Source organism: Myotis lucifugus, unplaced genomic scaffold (assembly GCF_000147115.1).
Source record: "Myotis lucifugus unplaced genomic scaffold, Myoluc2.0 scaffold_91, whole genome shotgun sequence".
Lineage (NCBI taxonomy): Eukaryota > Metazoa > Chordata > Mammalia > Chiroptera > Vespertilionidae > Myotis > Myotis lucifugus.
The window spans coordinates 583760-604086 of NW_005871139.1; the positions used below are offsets into that span (position 1 = coordinate 583760).

Sequence of the window (20327 nt, forward strand, 5' to 3'; positions counted from 1 at the left end):
CTTTCTGGAATAAATTAAAAATAATAAAATAAAATAAAATTTACTTGAGAACTTAATTATAAATTGGTAGGTGATGATAAATTGTGAATTTGGAAATTTAATTCTAATTAATATTAGGAAGATTGGTCATTACTCAGAAATGGTAATACAGTAGGAGATATGAGAACTATCTCATAAATTTGTCAAAATGTATTAGGCATAAGAATTTTTTTTTAACAAGTTAAAAATTTTTTTTTTATTAATTTCAGAGAGGAAGACAGGGAGAGATAGAAACATCAATGATGAGAGAGAATCATTGATTGGCTGCCTCCTGCACACCCCTTTCTGGGGATGGAGCCCTAAACCTGGGCATGTGCCCTTGACTGCAATTGAATCTGGGACCCTTCAGTCTTCAGGCCAACGTTCTAACCACTCAACAAAACCAGCCAGGGGTAGGCACATGAAGTTTGGATGTGAAGTTGGCTGTACGGCTGTTTAAAATGAGCATTCCATTTCCAAAAACCTCTTCAGAGAAGAAGTGCACAGATTGAGCTTATTTCTGCATAATAGCAAAAACCAAAACAATAGTTAAATGTATCTCTAGAGACCAATTAAATTATGATATATCAATACATCTAAGTATTATACAGCTGTTTAAAAAGACTAAACTGGTACTGTATGTATTAACATGCTTAGCTTTCTAATATATGTTAAATAAAAATATGCACAGCCCTGGGCTGGTGGTTCAGTTGGTTGGAGTGCCATCCCATGCACTAAAAGGCTGTTGGTTTGATTCTGGTGAGGGCACATAACCTAGATTATAAGTTTGATCCCCAGTCGGGGTGTTTCCAGGAGGCAACTAATCAGTGTTTCTCTCTCCCTCTCCCTTCCTCTCTCTAAAATAAATTTTAAAAAACCCCACACTTTTGGAATCACTGAATTGAGTTTGTCTGCAGTATTATTGTTGAAGTGGTTATTCAACAATATAAGAGTTTTGTAGTATGCTAATATTTATTAAAAATTTAGGGCCTCTAGAAAAGGAAAAACATATATAAGGTAGGAGTTCAAAAGTAAGATGTATATCTATTTTTAAATCTCTACTGTGCTGTTTTTCTATTTCAGTTACCTAGAAAAGTACGAGAAAGTTCATCATTTTGGGGAGGATGATGATGAAGTACCACCAGGCAATCCAAAGCCACAGCTTCCTATTGGTGCAATTCCATCTTCCTACAATTACCAGCAACACAGTGTATCAGGTAAATTGGAAATTGACAGGGCATAGGTCCACAGTTTTGAATTAGGAAAATAAATAATATCCAATGACTTAATCCCTTAATTAAAGACTTAATATAACGTTCAAAGATCAACATCTAATTGGTATCAAGGCCTTTCTATCATAGGATTCATGAGGTTTTTAGTTGTAGCATTTTCCAGACTTACAAATACGTTTACTTTAAAAAAAATTATTTTATTGTTGAGAGTATTACAGATATCCTCCATTATCCTCCTTTGCCCCTCTCTTTTCATCCCCCCATACCTATCTCCCCCCCTCCACCCCCCCTACCAAAAGGCGGATACTTTTAAGTGAAGTTTTTCTCTTACTTCTTTGGCTAATAATCAGTTTAACCTTAATAGTTACTAACATGAGAAGAGAAAGATTCAGTTAGGATTAGAGAAGTCAAGAATACTTAGATAGCATCTACTAGATTTACTACAATTATTGAAATTTCCAGCACCAGAATTCCTCAGAAATGTTCCTAACTATTCAACTATTTTCCTGGTGTGGTACCAGTAATAAGATTTTCTTTTTATATTTAAGTCATTCTTGTAATAGTTATAGAGGAATCTGCAGCTAAAAAGAACAGTACTCAAGTTGGAAATAATCAGGTTGGAGTCTAATAATAAAGAGGTTCCTGAGGCAGAGTAGATGGAGGTTCTAGTGTTTAGTGAGTTTGGAGGTTGGGAATGTGATACCTAGGAAGAAAGCTCTGAAGAGATAAACATGTCTTCTTTAATTACCAACATTTGGCCTAAAAAAGAGGAGATAATGTCTTTTACAGGGGTATATTCTTTATAAAATATAAAATGATCTGATATTTATTATTCTTTGTTGGTGCTAGTCCCAATTTCTTATAGGTAATCCTTAAACTCATTTGTGCTTTTTATTGTTTATTTTTATAACAGGGTTTTATTTTTTATAGAAGCAACATCATACAATAACTTCCTTTTTAAACTTTATAATGTATCATGGACACCCCTCCCTCTAATTTATCCTTTTTAATAGTTGTGTATTCCATAGTAAAGATGTACGTTTCTTTTTTTACTTTATTTTTGACACTTTATTTGTACTTTTCAAATTTTATTTTCTATTATTATCTATTTTCAAAGTTTCTTCCATGTTGAATTTGACTCCCTTTTTCTCCTCCAATCAGTAAAAACTGAAGAAACAATCTGTGATCTCCTTTAGAAGAGGCTTCATATATGAGATGGTTTTATATAATTGGGGTAGATGGTGATGAATGCAAACCAAACCTACCTTCATTTTTTTTTCAGCTTTTTACAGGCCTTTAATTTATAACCTCTCTTTGACTCCATAGAAAAGCCAATTTAAAAATTAAGACATCTTTTAATTAGGACAGATCATTAAGCAAGACCATCTGTATTTGATTCAAAGAACCTTTGATTATACCATTGTTCCATATTTTACCCTAATCTCAGAAATGCGTCAATATGTATGTTAAAGTAACTATTAATTTTTCACTGTCAATGGTATACAACCCAAATTTGTCTACATTTATTATTTCAAGACCTAAAAAAAATGTCTCAGAAGTAACGAGGTAGGCCCTATGGAAAGGAACAAAAAGCCATCTTTGCATGCCTGCACAACAGCACCTTTCCAAGACAACGGAGAAACAAACATCTAAAGAGATTTAAAGAAAAAAACAATTAAAATATTTATACTTAAACAATCTGTCTTTCAAGCATGAGGGCAAAGAAAGCGATCCTTTGATATGTATTGTCTCAGAAAGTCTAGCTTCATTTTTAATGAGTAGTCATTACCTGAAGAACCAAAATTAAAGAACATTTTAAGTCACCATGTAGAAGATCTTGCTAATAGTTTAGCTGAAAATAAAATGGGGTGACTTGTTAGGTGATGTTTCCTGATCCTAACAAGGGTTAGTGGCCATTAATTATCTTATTCAGGGATATTATAGAGGTATTCTTATATTGAAAGAATCATTGTGCTAATGACTTTTAAGACCATTTTCAGCTTCATGACTCTGTGGTTCCTATATTATAAGTAACTAGTGGCCCGGTGCACGAAATTCATGCGGGGGGGGGGGGGTCCCTCAGCCTGGCCTGCACCCTTTCCAATCTGGGACCCCTTGGGGGATGTCCGACTGCCGGTTTAGTCCCTCTCACAATCCGGGACTGCTGGCTCCTAACCGTTCACCTGCCTGCCAGCCTGCTCGCCCCCAACTGCCCCTCCACCAGCCTTCTCACCCCCAGCTGCCCCAACTTGCTGGCCTGATTGTCCTCAACTGTCCCCCCTGCCAGCAAGCTTGCCCCAAACTGCCCCTCCTGCTGGCCTGATCACGCCCAACTGCCCCCCACTGCCAGCCTGCTTGCCCCCAATTGCTGCCCCTGCTGGCCTGCTTGCCCCCAACTGACACCCCCCTGCCGGCCTGATCACCCCCAACTGCCCTCCCCTCCTGGCCTGATAGCCCCTAACTTCCCCTTCCTCGGCCCTGCCACTATGGCTTTGTCTGGGCAGCGGCCACGGAGCCGGCTGGGGCGACCAAGGAAGCCAAGCCGGCTGGAGAGGAAGCCAAGCCTCCTGCGCCCGCTGTCCAGCCGGCTGGGGCAACCAAGGAAGCCAAGCCTCCTGCGCCCGCTCTTTGGCCGGCTTGGCTCCGTGGCTCTGGCCAGCACCGCCATCTTTGTCGTGTCAATTTTCATATTCCCTCCTTATTGGCAGTGGGTGCTGCCATCTTTGTCTAGAAGTGATGGTTAATTTGCATATTACTCTTTTATTAGATAGGATAGCATTACTGTCCATTATTGTAGCTTAAAAAGAGTTTGATGTTTGCTGTTACAGATCCTTAAACTGATCCACTTATGTGTTTGATGTTGTTTAAAGAGAATTTTTTTCTGGATCTGGTTCTCTTTCCTCCTCTAATTAAAACAGATTTACTTCAAGAAACAAGATGGAAAATATTTCTGGTATTTCACAAGTCTAATGGAAATTATCCATGGAGCTATACAAGTTAAGGGAATGACAGAATTGCTTAACCGGGTGTTATAACTTCTTTCTGATATGCTGTCATATGTCGGTTGTTGTTTTTTAAGGATAATCTTAGCAGTTATGTAACATATATTGCATGCTTGATAAAATCAGGATTGGGAACTCATGAAAGGAAAGACACTAGGAATTAGGAATTGCTGGTGAATATCCAACTATAATATTTTAATTTAAACTGAAAAATTGTAGTGTTTGAGGGCAGCATTTATGAATTTTAAGGTGCTTTTTATTTTTCTAGAAGGAGCCATAGCAACATTATGACAGTGTTCTAAAAATTAACATGATTATCACTATGCAAAATAAATTATTCATTGATGATTCTTTTGAAATATCATTAAGAAAAATAAAGTGTGTGTGTGTGTGTGTGTGTGTGTGTATGTTTTAAATAAACACCCAAACACCCAAACAGAATTACATAGTGTTAGATTAAGAGCTTTTAGGAAATTTTAGTTAAAACCTATAAAAGAGTTGGGTTTACATCTTTGATTATACAGCCTTTCTCTCCTTGTAGGTAAGTGTATTTATCTAGAGATACTTATTGTTGATATTAAAAAAAAACTATTCTAAAACAATATTTTGAATAATAGATTTTGATTGGCAGTCACCTCCAGGGTATTTGGTATAAAGTGTAGTTCTATTTATAATTTTCATAATTGAGAGAATAAATGGAATACTGTACATTGATATGGGACCAAATTTTCCTTTAAGGATAATGGTTACCTTAGCCCAATGACTTTAAATGACAAAAAATATTGAGAAGATTTTGCTTTGAACTTTAGGGTTATTCAACTTTGGCATCAGTACATGTGGTTGTATCATTTATTTGCATCGTTTTTCTTGTCATAAACACCTAATCCTTTGGCTTTCCTCTTTCTCTATCCTCCCCTCCTCCCTGCCCCTTGGTATTGATTTCAATACCGTCTGTTCTGCAGAACTGTAGAGTAAAATTATTAAGGATGTTTTGTTCATCTTTTCTTACATTTTTTAAAATTAAAATTCAATTTTTTAAATTAAAATAAAATTGTTTCTTTGCAATGTCTTTAGTAGAAAAATTATGGAAGGCAAAACTGAAAAATAAAAAAATTGAAATTAATAGAACTATAGAATTTCAGAGCTAACCTTGATTTTAGTGATTATTTAATCCAATCCAGTTATTTTGATAAAAAAAGACCAAGTACCCTGTCCATTTACATTTTTGGTATTTAAATTTCAGAAAGTTTCATACTGGAAGATTTAGTTTTTTTAGTTCTATAAGTTGTACTTGAGCAAAAATTTTCCCTTAATTGTCTCATATTCTAACAGACATTTGCACTACAACAATCACTGTCCTATGAATGGAAAGAAAGCTCTCTAGGAACAATTCTCCTTTTCCTCTAACCTGAAAACAAAGAGTTGTGGTTGCCTAATATTAAGTTTGTCAGCCATGATCCATTTGTATAAACTTTGAGTCAAGAATCCTATATAATAAAATCCTAATATGCAAATTGTCCTCTCGACCAGGAGTTCTGCTGGGAGTTCGACTGGGTGACCCGGAGTTTGACCGCTCGCTATGATGTGCGCTGACCACCAGGGGGCGGTGCAGAACATGGTGTACGTCGGCGATGTGGCGCTGGCAGCAGGTGGCAGTGGTATCTCTGCCGCGCTTCGGTCGCTGGCCAGGCCTAGGGACTGCACCTGTGCACGAATTTCGTGCACCGTGCCTCTAGTGTTGAAAATAATTTCCAATCCCATTTTGAGTGTAAAACTGTAGCTGTTTGATCATATCTCCTTGGGTAGAGAAAGGGGAGGTTCTTCAAATCTTATAAGCATTTTTTCCTACATTATCTTAGGAATCATTACCAAGCCTGATATAATTAAAGGACTGTTCATAATTATTTATTTATTTGTGTTGTTTCTAATTTTTTAAATTTTTAAATATTTTGGTATTTTTTTGTTTTGATTGGAGGTGTCTTTGGCAAAGTTATTCAGGTAAGGATGTATTGAATTGAGTATCTGATGTCACAGACAGAACAATTCTAAGATCTTATTGAAAGCACTTAAAACTTGACAGACAATAAATGTAGGTTCCAAATTTTTTTCTGTTGAAGAGATTTGTTTAAAGGTTTCATGGAATCTAAAAACTCTTGCTGAGACTTGGGTTCTTATAATCAGTTACCATATGTAATATAGAAATATCAAAATCTATTCCTTTTTCACAGAAGTTTTGTTAGTTTTTTTCACAGGTATTTATTTTCTGGTATTTATGAAATACTTGATTTCAAGACTAGAGGCTCGGTGCACGAAATTTGTGCATGGGGTGGGGGGAGGGGTCCCTCAGCCTGGCCTGCACCCTCTTCCATCCGGAATCCCTCTCGCAATCCGGAACCACTGGCTCCTAACCACTCGCCTGCCTGCCTGCCTCATCGCCCCTAACTGCCTCTGCTTGCCAGCCTGATCGCCTCCTAACTGGTCCCCTGCCAGCCTGATCACCCCCTAACTGCTCCCATGTCCACCTGGTCACCCCCTAATTGCCCCCCAGCCAACCTGGTCACCCCCTAACTGCCCCTGTCAGCCTGGTTGCCCCTTAACTGTCCCCCTACTGGCCTGGTCACCCCCTAAGTGCCCTGTAGGCCTGGTTGCCCCCTAACTGCCCCCCTGCTGGCCTGGTAACCCCCTAACTGCCCCCCTGCCAACCTGGCCACCCCCTAACTGCTCCTGCTGGCCTGGTCACCCCCTAACTGTCCTGTTGGCGGGCGCCCCTTAATGCCCCCCTGCTGGCCTGGTAACCCCCTAACTGCCCCCCTGCCAACCTGGTCACCCCCTAACTGCCCCTGCCCGGCCTGGGTCACCCCTTAAACTGCCCCTGTTGGCGTGGTCGCCCCTTAACTGTCCCCCTGCCAGCCCGGTCACCCCCTACCTGCCCCTGCCGGCCTGGTCACCCCTTAACTGCCCCCCTGCCGGCCTGGTTGTCCCCTAACTGCCCCCCTGCTGGCCTGGTCACCCCCTAACTGCCCCCCTGCTGGCCTGGTCACCCCCTAACTGCCCCTGTCAGCCTGGTTGCCGTCTAACTGCCCCCCTGTCAGCCTGGTTGCTGTCTAACTGCCCCCCTGTCAGCCTGGTCGCTCCCTAACTGCTCCCCTGACAGCATGATCACCCCTAACCACCTCTGCCTCGGCCCCCACCACTGTGGCTTTGTCTGTAAGGACGTCCGGAAGATGTCCGGTCTAATTAGCATATTACCCTTTTATTAGTATAGATTATTAAAATGAACAGCATGTTATTGTTCAACCTTAAATATGGTAAAGAATCTGTTCATAGTCATTTATAACTATATTGTGGGATTTCTTCACTATTATATTATTGGAGAAATTCTTAGAATATTTTAGAATTGAAGAGGTGTCTCCTCAAATGTCTATATTGGAAAATAAAGAAATTTCTTTACCTACATGATTTTCTTCAGTGACATGTTGTGGCAATGCATCCCTACTTTGTATTCTAGTTTTTTCTTAATCCATGTTTCTGAAATGTTTTATCTAGAATCACTTTAACTTGTCTTTTTGCCTCTTCCCATTAAACTAGTTATATCTTATTAGAGACCTGGTGCACGGATTCATGCACTGGTGGGGTCCCTCAGCCTAGCCTGCACCCTCTCGCAATCCGGGACCCCTTGGGGGATGTCAGACTGCGGGTATCTAGCTGAAACCGGCAGTCTGACCATCCCCCGAGGATGAAGTAGTGGTGAAGTGGCAGGTGTCCGGGGAGAAGCCCAAGCCTGAGGTGGGCGCCACGCTGCTCCCACTCATCCCAGCCCTACTGCGCCTGCTGCCACTGCTGCTCGGATTAGCTCAGTGATCGGCGCTCCCTCTGTGGGAGCTCACTGACCTCCTGGGGGCAGCTCCTGCATTGAGCGTCTGCCCCCTGGTAGTTGGTGCGCATCATAATGATAGGTCTACTGGTTGAAAGGTTGACCCGTTGCTTAGGCTTTTCTATATATAGACTAGGGGCCCAATGCAAAAAATCATGCAAGGTCCTTGTCCCTGGCCCCCGCCTGCAGCTACCGTGGCCGGAGGCCTCTGCTGCCTCTGCCTCAGCTCCCACCCGCTGCGGCTTTGTCCAGAAGTATGTCTGGTCTAATTAGCATATTACGCTTTTATTATTATAGATATGAAAAATATACTTGGGGTAGATGTCTCAGGACATAGCTTTCAAGGCCTAAACTGCCCCAATTAAGAGTCAGTATTTCTAGAAATATAACATCTTCTTATATATTATGATTAAACATTCTGTAACCCCATCTTCCCTACCTTCAAAATCCCAAAATTGTTTTAAATTAATTCCCTTGCGGAAAATTTTAGTTACCTTGGGTTAGGAAAAAATGTTTAGGACATATGAAGTGTAAAGGTGAAAATGTATAAATCAGACTTCATAAAAGTAAAACTTGTACTCTGAAGATACTGTTAAGAAAATGAAAAGACAAGCCATTATCTGGGAAAAATATTTACAAAACAAATAAGATAAGTGACTCATCAGAATATTTAAAACTGACAATATCAAGTGCTGACAAGGATGCAGAGCAACAGGAACTCTCCACATTGGTGGTAGAAAGGCAAGATGTTAGAGCCAGCATACACTTTTGTATGACTCAGCAACCTAAGAGAAATAAATTTGAAAAAGTCTGCATAAGGTCCTGTATGTGAATGTTTATAGCAATCCTATATAATAAAAGCATAGTATGCAAATTGTCCCCTCGACCGGAGTTCTTCTGGGGCCGGCTGGGGGAAGGTGGCAGGGGAAGAGAGGGAGTACCCAGCCAGCAGCTGGCAGCCACTAGGGACCCTACCAGTGCATGAATTTTATGCACTGGGCCTCTAATTGTATTCCTAAGTGCCAAAAACTGGACAGAGTACAAATGTTCCTCATCTGGGGAATGGATAAACAGATTTTGTTAACCCATACTATAACAGTAAAAAGGCACAAACTACTGACATACAAATCAACATGGCCATTAACCTCAAAAGCATCTTGCTAAATAAAAGAAATCAGGCCTAGCCAGTTTGGCTCAGTGGATAGAGCGTCGGCCTGCGGACCAAAGGGTCTGGGTTTGATTCCGATCAAGTGCACATACCTCGGTTGCAGGCTTCTTCGGGCCCGGGCATGTGCAGGAGACAACCAGTCGATGTGTTTTTCTCACATTGATATTTATATTTCTTTCTCTCTTTCCCTCTCTCCCACTCTCTCTAAAAATTAATGGAAAAAATATCCTTGGGTGAGGATTAAAACAAAAATAAATCAGACACACTTACTGTATGATTCCATTTATTTGGCATTCTGAAATAAAGTTATAGGAACAGAAAGGAGATTAGTGATTGTGAGTAGAAAGCATAAGGGATTTGACTACAAAGGAGCTTTTAAAGAAACTTTTTGGGTGATGGAATTACTATATCTTCATTGTGGTTGTGGTTAAAAGACTGTATTTATCAAAATTCATAACTATAGAACTAAAAGTTATGAATTTTACTTTGTTAATTATATCATAATAAATCTAACTTTAAAAGGGAATAATTCTGCCCTGGCCTGTGTTTCTCAATGGTTAGGAAGTTGGCCCACACACCGAAGGGTTGTGGGTTCGATTCCTGGTCAAGGGCACGTAACTGGATTGCAGGTTCAATCCCTGACCCCATTGAGAGGTAACCAATCGATGTATCTCTCATGTGGATGTGTCTCTCCTCTTCCCTCCCTCCCTTCCATTCTCTCTCTCTAAAAAAAAAAAAAAAAAAAATCAATGGAAAAAATATCCTCAGGTGACGATTTACAAAAAAGGAATAATTCTACAATTAGGTAAAGAAGATAGGCAGTGTGTGTAAAATCATGATATTGTTAAAAATTTTAAAGGAACCAGTCCACTAGCTTTATAGTATACTTATATAAAAATCAGAATAAGTCCTTCGAAATGCAAGTTTATAAAAAGTGTAGACCAATTAAAATAACAACACAATAATAATTTGATAGTCATATCCAAGAGGGCATGTACATTTTTTCTATTTTAATACTTTCTGAAGAATATAATTTTAATTTAGGAAGTTTACAAAATTGAACTCTTAAAAAAAGTTGAATTCTTTAATTCACTTAATTTATATTAAAAACACACACAACAAGCTCCTATCTTTTATTCAGAGGATATTAACAACAATGGTTTCTATTCCTTGATAAACATAAGGTGTTTTTGTTTTTATCTTTGTTAGATTATCTTCGTCAAAGTTATGGGCTATCTATGGACTTCAATTCGCCAAATGATTATAACAAATTGGTGCTTTCACTGTTATCTGGACTCCCAAATGAAGTGGATTTTGCTATTAATGTATGCACTCTTCTGTCAAATGAAAGCAAACATGTCATGCAACTTGAAAAAGACCCTAAAATCATCACTTTATTACTTGCTAATGCTGGGGTGTTTGACGACAGTAAGTTTTAAGCCGAACACATTGAATGATCATTCTATAAAGGTGTTATAGGTTTTGTTTTTAAGTTATTTAAGGAGAAAAGTACTTTTTATTAGTCAATATAATAACATTTTTTATTTGTTTTATTTAAATGTATTTAAAATAATGAATGTTTGCATTTTTAACTAAACAGTTTAGATCAGTGCATTTAAAAATTTGCTGCCTAAATAATCAACATAGGATTTATCAAATATTTCATATCCTTTATACTTGTAATGTTTACAGAGGTATAGGTTTTTATAAATCAAGTTTTTTATTTTCTGTGAAATTAATCTCTTACTAAATCTAGGTTTTCTTCAGACCAAATAGTTCAGTTCTCTACTTGTAGTGTAATAGTTTAATAGAGATTAAGAAAATATCTTTTGAAATCTTTTCTTGCTCATAGTTTTTCTTTTTAAAATATCCATGTTAGCTGAATGTTATTAATACAAATATTTATTTGCTCCTCAACCCTCCTACCCCAACACCATTGTAACTTCTTTTTCCAGAAGTATATGCTATTAAAAGGTAAAGTATTCACTTACGATGAAATTATTTTATATAGGAAATATATATATATATGGCACAATCGACACAGCCTGAGAATTTCTTGTAATACTTTATAGATTCAAGATTTTTTAAATCTATAAATAGCAACATGTTTGCAAATTTCTTTCTTTTTCTGTGATTTGATTTGTGTCAAGTATACTTTCAAACATAAATTTATAGGGATCATCTAAGTAGGATTCCTTAATTTGACATGTACTTATTTTATATGAAGGCAATTTCGAAATTAGCTTAAACAATAGTGGGAATTAGTTTCTTACTTTTTCTGAAACGATTCTTATTCTTGGTTACATGGGGAAGGGACAGAGATCAGTACTTCTCAGTTTATATCTTAATTTTTAAGATCTAAATTTGGTGATTTCCATCTCAATTTTATGTTCTTTGATTCCTAATATTTTCTTTATTTTTTAAATTTTATTTTTCAATTACAGTTTGCATTCAGTATTATTTTTAATTAGTTATTTTGGTATTTTAAAGATATAACGTTCAGCGTTTAATATTGAATGAAGTTTAAAATTGTTCCACCTTAAAATGAAGTTTTTAGAAAGAATATTCTCAAACCAGAATAATCTTTTTTTGAAGTCTTATCATTTAATCACTGAATAAGGATTAAACATGTATATTTGATAGAAGTAATGTTAACAGTTTTGGTTCACTGAAGTATGATATTTTTTAGACCCAATTTATCTTACATTCTTTAAGCATTTTTATTTACCTAAAACAATAAATTATTCAGTGTAGCAATTTAAAACATTAATAATGTAGAAAATGCAATTTAGGAAGGTCAGAAGTTTAGCATTCCAGAGTACAGAGACTTTTTGAAGTCCCCATACTTAAAACACTGTTTTAACATTATGAAAATGATTTATTTGAATTTGAGAATTATGGGTATATTTGATTTGGTTAGGGTTTTGAGAGGTTTTGATTTTTTTTTTAGGGCATGGAATTTTAATTGAGCGATAAATATATTGCCACTTTGAAAATGTGGAATGTTGATACACTTTGTGTTTGAAGACATATAATAAAAGTAACAAAAAATTAATTTTCCATCTAATATTTGTTTTCATAATTTGAAATACTATTTCAAAAGAGATTACTATGACTTTCTATCATTTACTATGAAACAGTTTTTAGTGAACAAGAAATCTTAAAATGTGTTTTTACCGTTTTTCTACACCTACCTATTATTAAGGAATTAAGTGATAAAAATAATTCCATGCTATTGAATATACTATTCTTTTAGCTTTAGGATCCTTTTCTACTGTATTTGGAGAAGAATGGAAGGAGAAGACTGATAGAGATTTTGTTAAGGTAATTTTGAATACATTTTTAAAAAGATTGAATCACTGTATTCATGTAGCCAAGGGCCAATATCATGTATATGTCATTTATTTACATGATACTACCTATACATTAATCTTTATCGTAATACATAGAGATATCTACTTAAAAGTTGTGATTAAGTTTCATAAAGTGCTTTTAGAATAGCTAATAAACGGAAATAAAGTTCTTATTCTAATAAACATTGATTTCTGAAAATGATAAATCTGTAATAAAACAATAAATCTGAGGAAACCCAGATTCTGAGCAGCAGTGTAATTTCCTAATGGCTGTTTTTCAGTTTGTTTAATGACTCTTTAGCTGTGTCTAATATTCCACTTGACTCATCTTTTAAGTTTTATTTTAGTGATTGTTTTAATTTCTAGAAATTCATTTTGTAATTTTCCAAAGTAGCCCTTTAATGTTTTTAATAATTTTAATTTATATATATTCAAAGTATATTAAAAAGATAAAATTTATTAATATATCAATTACATATAATATGTAAACAATATATATTATATATAAATTGTAAATTACACACACAGACATGTACATCTGATAAATCTGATATCTAAGCCTCTTGCAACTCTTTCTACTCTACTTTTGTGTTTTATAATGTTGGTTTATAAATTTCAGCAGACCTGTTTATGTGGGATTTTTTTTTTTACAGGTTAAACGGAGAGTTTATTTCTCCACTTCTGTATTGCATTTGCCAAAAACTGAAAAGAAATACTGATCAGAATGACTTTATATTAGTTTCTTTAGTGGAGCTTTCAAATAACTCTGATAGTAAAACAAAACTCATGCGGGTTCTAGAGCAGGCTAGTAGTGAAATATTTAGGGGATTGTTTTTTAACTCAAAGCTCAAGTAGAGACAATCTTTTTTATCTCCCTTCTTTTGAGGTTACTAGACTTTCACATTTCTCACATGATACGAAGTTGCATTTCAAATTCTCCACTTCACAAGCCGACACAAAGACCTGTCCTCACCCTACCCATTAAAATCTAAGCCTCTTGATTGTAGTTAAGCAGATAACTTTCTTTAACTCCAGAATATTGGTAATTAAGTATAAGATGTTCAAAATGTTTATTTACATATTTACATATGCAATCACAAAGGAGAGTGGGGCTGTCAGTATAATCACTAATCACATGAAATCAGAAAGACACAAATAAGTTAAGAATGATTAGATGATCATCTCTGTTGTATTTTTTTATTAATTTCTGCTATTTATATTATTTTTGATATGCTATGTTCTTTGGGTTTAATTTGCTACACAATTTCTAACTTCTTAATCTGGTGTTTACATCATTGATTTTTGTTTTTATTTTTTCTAATACATTTAAATCCATAAAATTCCCTATAAGCACACATTTAACTTTATTCTTTCCATTTTAATATTTCATCTTTAATTCTGCTTAAAATATCTTCTAATTACCATTATGCTTTACTCTTTGGTACATGAATTAGTTGAAGGGAATTTTCTTAATTTTCAAAAACATAGGACTTTTTAAAAGATATATTGATTCTTAGAGAGAGGGGGAAAGAAAAGGAGAGAGAAGGAGAAAAACATCAATGTGAGAGCAAAACATCATTTAGCTGCCTCCTGCATGCCCCAACTGGGGATGGAGCCCAAAACCGGGCATGTTCCCTGACTGGAAATCAAACCACCAACCCTTTAGTGCATGGGAGAATGCCCAACTAACTGAGCCACATTGGTCAGGGTCATATGAATTTTTTTTTTAGTTTTCTATTTCTTATTAATATCTAACTGAATTTCACTATAGTTATAGTTTTCTAGTCTATTGTACATACTGTAAAGTATATTTTTTTGCCTTTAAATCTACTTTTTTTTCCCTGTCTGATACCAGTATAACCATGTCTACTTTCATTTGGTAGGTGTTTATCTTTCTTTGTGTGTGTGTGTGTGTGTGTGTGTGTGTGTGTGTGTGTTTTAATTGATTTTTTAAAAAACTCTTTAATATTGAGAATATTACATATGTCTTCTTTTTCCTCCATTGACCTTTCCCTGCCCGCTTCTGTCCCCTTGCACAGGCCCTCACCTCCCTACTGTCTGTGTCCATTGGTTCTGCTTATATGCATACATAAAAGTCCTTTGGTTGATCTCCCCCACCACCACCACCACCACTTCCCCTGACCCACCCCTGTCTTCCCTCTGTTTGATGCTTCTATGTCTCTGGTTCTATTTTTGTTCATCAGTATGGAGTTTCCTCAAAAAATTAAAAATGAAACTCCCATTTGACCCAGTAATCTTACTTCTAGGAATATATCCCAAGAAATCAGAAACACCAATCAGAAAGAATATATGTACCCCTATGTTCATAGCAGCAACATTTACAATAGCTAGGACTTGGAAACAGCCTGAGTGCCCATCAGCAGATGAGTGGATTGAAAAACAGTGGTAAATCTACACAACGGAATACTATGCTGCTGTAAAAAAGAAAGAACTCTTACTATTTGCAACAGCACGGACAGACCTGGAGAGCATTATGCTTAATGAAATAAGCCAGTCGGGGAAAGATAAATATCACATGATCTCACCCATTTGTGGAATATAATGTTTTAATTGATTTTAAAGAGAGAGGAAGGGAGAGGGAGAGAGAGATAGAAACCTCAATCGGCTGCCTCCTGCATGCCCCCTACTGGGGATAGAACCCACAACCTGGGCATATGCCCCCACCTGAAATAGAACCTGTAACCAGTGAGCCACACCTGGTGGGCTCAACCTTTTTTTGTTTGTTATTAATTAAATCTTTATTGTTCAGATTATTACATTTGTTCCTCTTTTTTCCCCCCATAACTTCCCTCCACCCAGTTCCCACCCCACCCTCCTCCCTCACTCCCCACCCACTGTCCTCATCCATAGGTGCACCATTTTTGTCCAGTCTCTTCCCGCATCCCCCTCACCCCTTTCCCCCCAAGAATAGCCAGTCCACTCCCTTTCTATGCCCCTGATTCTATTATAATCACCAGTTCATTCTGTTCATCAGATTATTCACTTGATTTTCAGATTCACTTGTTGATAGATGTGTATTTGTTGTTCATAATTTGTATCTTTACCTTTTTCTTCTTCTTCCTCTTCTTAAAGGATACCTTTCAGCATTTCATATAATACTGGTTTAGTGGTGATGAACTCCTTTAGGTTTTTCTTATCTGTGAAGCTCTTTATCTGACCTTCAATTCTGAATGATAGCTTTGCTGGGTAAAGTAATCTTGGTTGTAGGTTCTTGGCATTCATCACTTTGAATATTTCTTGCTACTCCCTTCTGGCCTGCAAAGTTTCTGTTGAGAAATCAGCTGACAGTCGTATGGGTATTCCCTTGTACGTAACTGACTTTCTTTCTCTTGCTGCTTTTAAGATTCTCTCTTTGTCTTTTGCTCTTGGCATTTTAATTATGATGTGTCTTGGTGTGGTCCTCTTTGGATTCCTTTTGTTTGGGGTTCTCTGCGCTTCCTGGACTTGTAAGTCTATTTCTTTCACCAGGTAGGGGAAGTTTTCTGTCATTATTTCTTCAAATGGGTATTCAATATCTTGCTCTCTCTCTTCTTCTGGCACCCCTATAATTCGGATGTTGGTATGCTTGAAGCTGTCCCAGAGGCTCCTTACACTATCTTTGTATTTTTGGATTCTTTTTTCATTTTGCTTTTCCGGTTGGGTGTTTTTTGCTTCTTCGTATTTCAAATCGTTGACTTGATTCTTGCAATCCTCTAGTCTGCTGTTGGGAGTCTGTATAATATTCTTTATTTCAGTCAGTGTATGCTTAATTTCTAGTTGGTCCTTTATCACAACATCGAGGGTCTCATTAGATTTCTTGTAGATCTCATTAAGTTTATCGGCAGTTTCTAGAAAATTCTTGAAAAACCTTAAAAGTGTGGTTTTGAACTCTATATCCAGTAGTTTGCTTTCCTCCATTTCTGTCATTTGTGTCCTTTTTCTTTGTCTCCGCATTTTTTATGCTTCCCTGTGTTGATAAAGTGGTTTTCTGTACTAAGTGTCCTCTAGGGCCCAGTGGCTCAGCCTCCCCAATTACCTGAGGAGGACAATCTTGGTGCTCCCCCTTGTGGTCTTTGTGCACAGTCTTGTTGTAGTTAAGCCTTGATTGTTGTAGGTATCACTGGGAGGAATTGACCTCCAGGCCAATTGGCTGTGAGAATCAGCTGTGTCTGCAGTGGGAGAACTTCTGTGCTGGAGACACCCCTCCGGGGCAAGACTTGCTTCAATGGGGCTTTGGTGCTCACTGAGTCTGCCCCCTGAGTGTGTCCTTTATGGTTCCACAGAGCTACAAACTGGATGGTCCCACTCTGACCTCTGGGTTTCCTGGCTCCTGTATCTCTAGGGAGGTGCTAATCTAGCCTTTGCCTGAGGCTATCCAGCAAAAGCCTCCCTGCACGGCTTGGGCGGGGCGGGTCCCACGGGATCAACAGAGCAGGGCTAGCAGTTATGGCTGCTCTCAGTCCTGCCTTCAGAGGCTCTGCTTCTCAATGTCCCGGTAATTGCTGCAAGCCCTCGGAGGGAAAGCTGCCCTTGAGTTCTGACCGATGCCAGACAGTCCCGCTTCTCCCTTATGAGTCTGGGTCCCTAGAGACTCGCCCGGAACTGGAGCTCAGAGCCCTGAGACTCCCTCCCAATTGAAAACGACAACCGTGCCCTCAGCCGCCAGCCCGCTCCGCATGCACCTCCGCACCTTAGTATTTTACTTCCGCACTGCGCCTCCTCTGAGTCTTGGTATGCTTTTCTCTTTCCTTCTAGTTGTAGAATTTCCACTCAGCCAGCCTTCCTGTGGTTCTGGGTGATGTCTGTTCCGTCTTTTAGTTGTATTTTTGAAGTGGTTGTTCGTGGCAGCAAACTCCGGTGTTTACCTATGCCGCCATCTTGGTTTCTCCCGCTCAACCTTTCTTATTCTTAATTTTTTAGATGACTTTTTGTAAAAAACATTTTTCTCCAGTGTGAAAAACTTGGTTTTTAAATTAGTGTATTTATTCCATTTACCTTAAATGTAATTTTGATGTAATTGTATTATTATATTTAAATTTACCATATTTTGCATTGGTTTCTATACATTCTCCCTGTTCAGTTTTTGGATTTTTTTTCCTTCTTACCTTTTTTCAATTTAGTTGAATGAATATTGTTTATTAATTAATTTTCCATCCTCTTCGTTTGGTATTTGTACACGTATTCTGTTCTCTCATTGATTGCGCTAGAGATTATAGTTTTAATTCTTACTAATTTAGTAAATTAGTACTTTTACTACTGTACACTTTTTAAATAATTCAGGGACAGTAGAATGACTCCATCTCCATTTACTGACTTTGATTTACATACTACTTTTTTTATGTATTACTTTGCTCTTTTTCAGGTTTCTTAAAATAGAATCTTAGACCATTTGTTTTAAACTTTTCTTGACTAATATCATCATATAAAGCTATAAATTCTCTCTATAAACTGCTTTACTTCTGTCCCCAAAATTTTCTGTTGACTTTTTATTTTCATTTAAATCAAGATATTGTCTTATTTCCCTTGTGATTTTTGTCTTTGATTAATAGGTTATATAGATGTATTCTGTTTAATTTCTGACTGTTCATTTTCAAAATAGCTTTCACTGTCATTATTATTACTGATTTTTAATCACATTCCATTATTGTCAGAGAACATATTCTATATGTTTTCAGTTCTTTTAAACTTATCAAGACTTGTTTTAGGGTTCAGTATATGGTCTTCCTTGATGAATGTTTCCTGCGACTTGAAAAGAGTATGTGTTCTATTGTTGGATATAGTATTTATTGATATCAATTAAATCAAGGTGGTTAACAGTGTTGTTCAAGAGTTCTCTATTATTATTACTTTTCTATGTAATTATTCTATGATTTCTTGAGAGATGAGTGTTGAAATTATCAACTATAATTATGAATATTTACATCCCCTTTCAGTTGTCATTTTTGGCTTCATGTATTTTGAGCCTCTGTTATTAGTTGCATATACGTATAGGATTGTTATATTTTCTTGATGACTCAGCTTTTATTTATCCATGGTCATTTAAAATTTCATGTTTGATATCTTTTTTTTTTTTGGTAAAGATTTATAAATTTATTAGGTCATCTGCAAAACAGATGGGCTGAGCCCAAAAATGGCACCAGCCTCAGGTTTGATATCTTTCTTTGAATTTCCTATGGCCCTGTTTTTCTTGGTTATTGAACATTGTCTCTGTTCTTCATATTCCTAGTTCTTTTTTTATTGTTGCTTAACATTTTTTAATCATGAGGGTTTTGGTTTTCTTTTTGCTGGGGGTCCTTTTGGTGGTGGACTTTCTCTCAGACTAGTGACTTTAACTGCAAAATAACCTATTTCCCAAAGTAAAATGCAATTATTTTGAAACATACATCCGAGAAGTTTTAGAAATAAAAAGTGAATAGCCCATGTACTTCTTTGAGTACAGAAATAACAAGATAATGCAGTAAAATGGCATAGACAAATTGAAATTCATTTTGTATAGACATATCAGTCATTTTGTATAGACATATCAGTATAAAAGCATTGGTTTCTTAGCCTGGAAAAGAACATTAAACAAGAGATTTTGACTCATCTCCTCTCACATACGGATTAAAAAAATAGTTTGTAGATACAGAATACTGGAAAGCAACTTCAATATCTGGGTTACCAATTCAGGAACACATAACTTCACCACTTGCTGTTTGATTTCCTTCTAGATATTGATTTACTCAGTAACTGTGTCTCTGGAGTGTCTATAAACAGGAAGACAGTGATTATGTGCAATTAACTAGTGGGATTAATGACATAATTTTAATGAGCATAAACACTTTCTGTATATTTTTCATAGCTATAAAGTGATCGGAAAATATCTGATTCATATTGTTGACAATGTCACAGATACTGCTAATATTACTATGGTTTGTCTAACATTGAGAGTTGAAGAAAATGCTAAGGAACTGCTAAATTTTAGTTAGAGGTTATGAACATGTCATTTTTTCCACTCATTCAAGTTCATATATGCCCTAATTTCTTTCACAGACTTTTTAAGGATCTATGGATCCCAAGCCAAGACCCCTTGGTTCAGAATGATAATGTATTGTATAAGTTCCTTAACTATAGAAAATCAAGCATTTATGTTAATGAATTAAATACACAGAATATAGTGATACCTATATGAACTAAAAAAAGTTTTACCATATGTGTGACTACTTTTAAAGTAATAGAATAGTTCTTTGAAATTGTCAGAATTAAGCATAACAATTTCTCATTATAGTTTTGGAAAGACATTGTTGATGATAATGAAGTCCGTGACCTTATTTCTGATAGAAACAAGTCTCATGGTAAGTCAGTAAGAAAAAAATTTAAATTACTTTGAAATATCAAAAATAACAAATGAAATATTAATGAGTATAATATATATTTTCTGTTGTAGAAGGTACATCAGGAGAATGGATTTGGGAGTCTTTATTTCATCCACCTCGAAAGCTGGGCATTAATGATATTGAAGGACAGCGGGTACTTCAGATTGCAGTGATTTTGCGAAACCTTTCTTTTGAGGAGGGAAATGTTAAGCTCTTGGCAGCTAATCGTACCTGTCTTCGTTTCCTATTACTTTCTGCACATAGTCATTTTATTTCCCTAAGGCAATTAGGCCTTGACACATTAGGAAATATTGCAGCTGAGGTA

The 20327-nt window shown here is 36.6% G+C and overlaps 1 protein-coding gene across 3 annotated transcripts in view; it reads left to right on the plus strand.

Moving 5' to 3' along the window:
• ARID2 (AT-rich interaction domain 2) overlaps nt 1–20327 on the plus strand; it is a 183245-nt gene that overhangs the window by 97255 nt on the left and 65663 nt on the right. For 2 of the 3 annotated variants that reach the window (XM_006091453.3, XM_023756276.1), the window contains exons 2-6: nt 1102–1235; nt 10504–10722; nt 12551–12618; nt 19915–19981; nt 20074–20324. In XM_006091453.3, coding sequence (XP_006091515.1) covers nt 10533–10722; nt 12551–12618; nt 19915–19981; nt 20074–20324 — 576 coding nt within the window. In that variant the 5' untranslated portion in view covers nt 1102–1235; nt 10504–10532. Of the gene's footprint in view, nt 1–1101; nt 1236–10503; nt 10723–12550; nt 12619–19914; nt 19982–20073; nt 20325–20327 lie in introns of those variants that run through there. The other variant, XM_023756277.1, reaches the window with a different exon arrangement.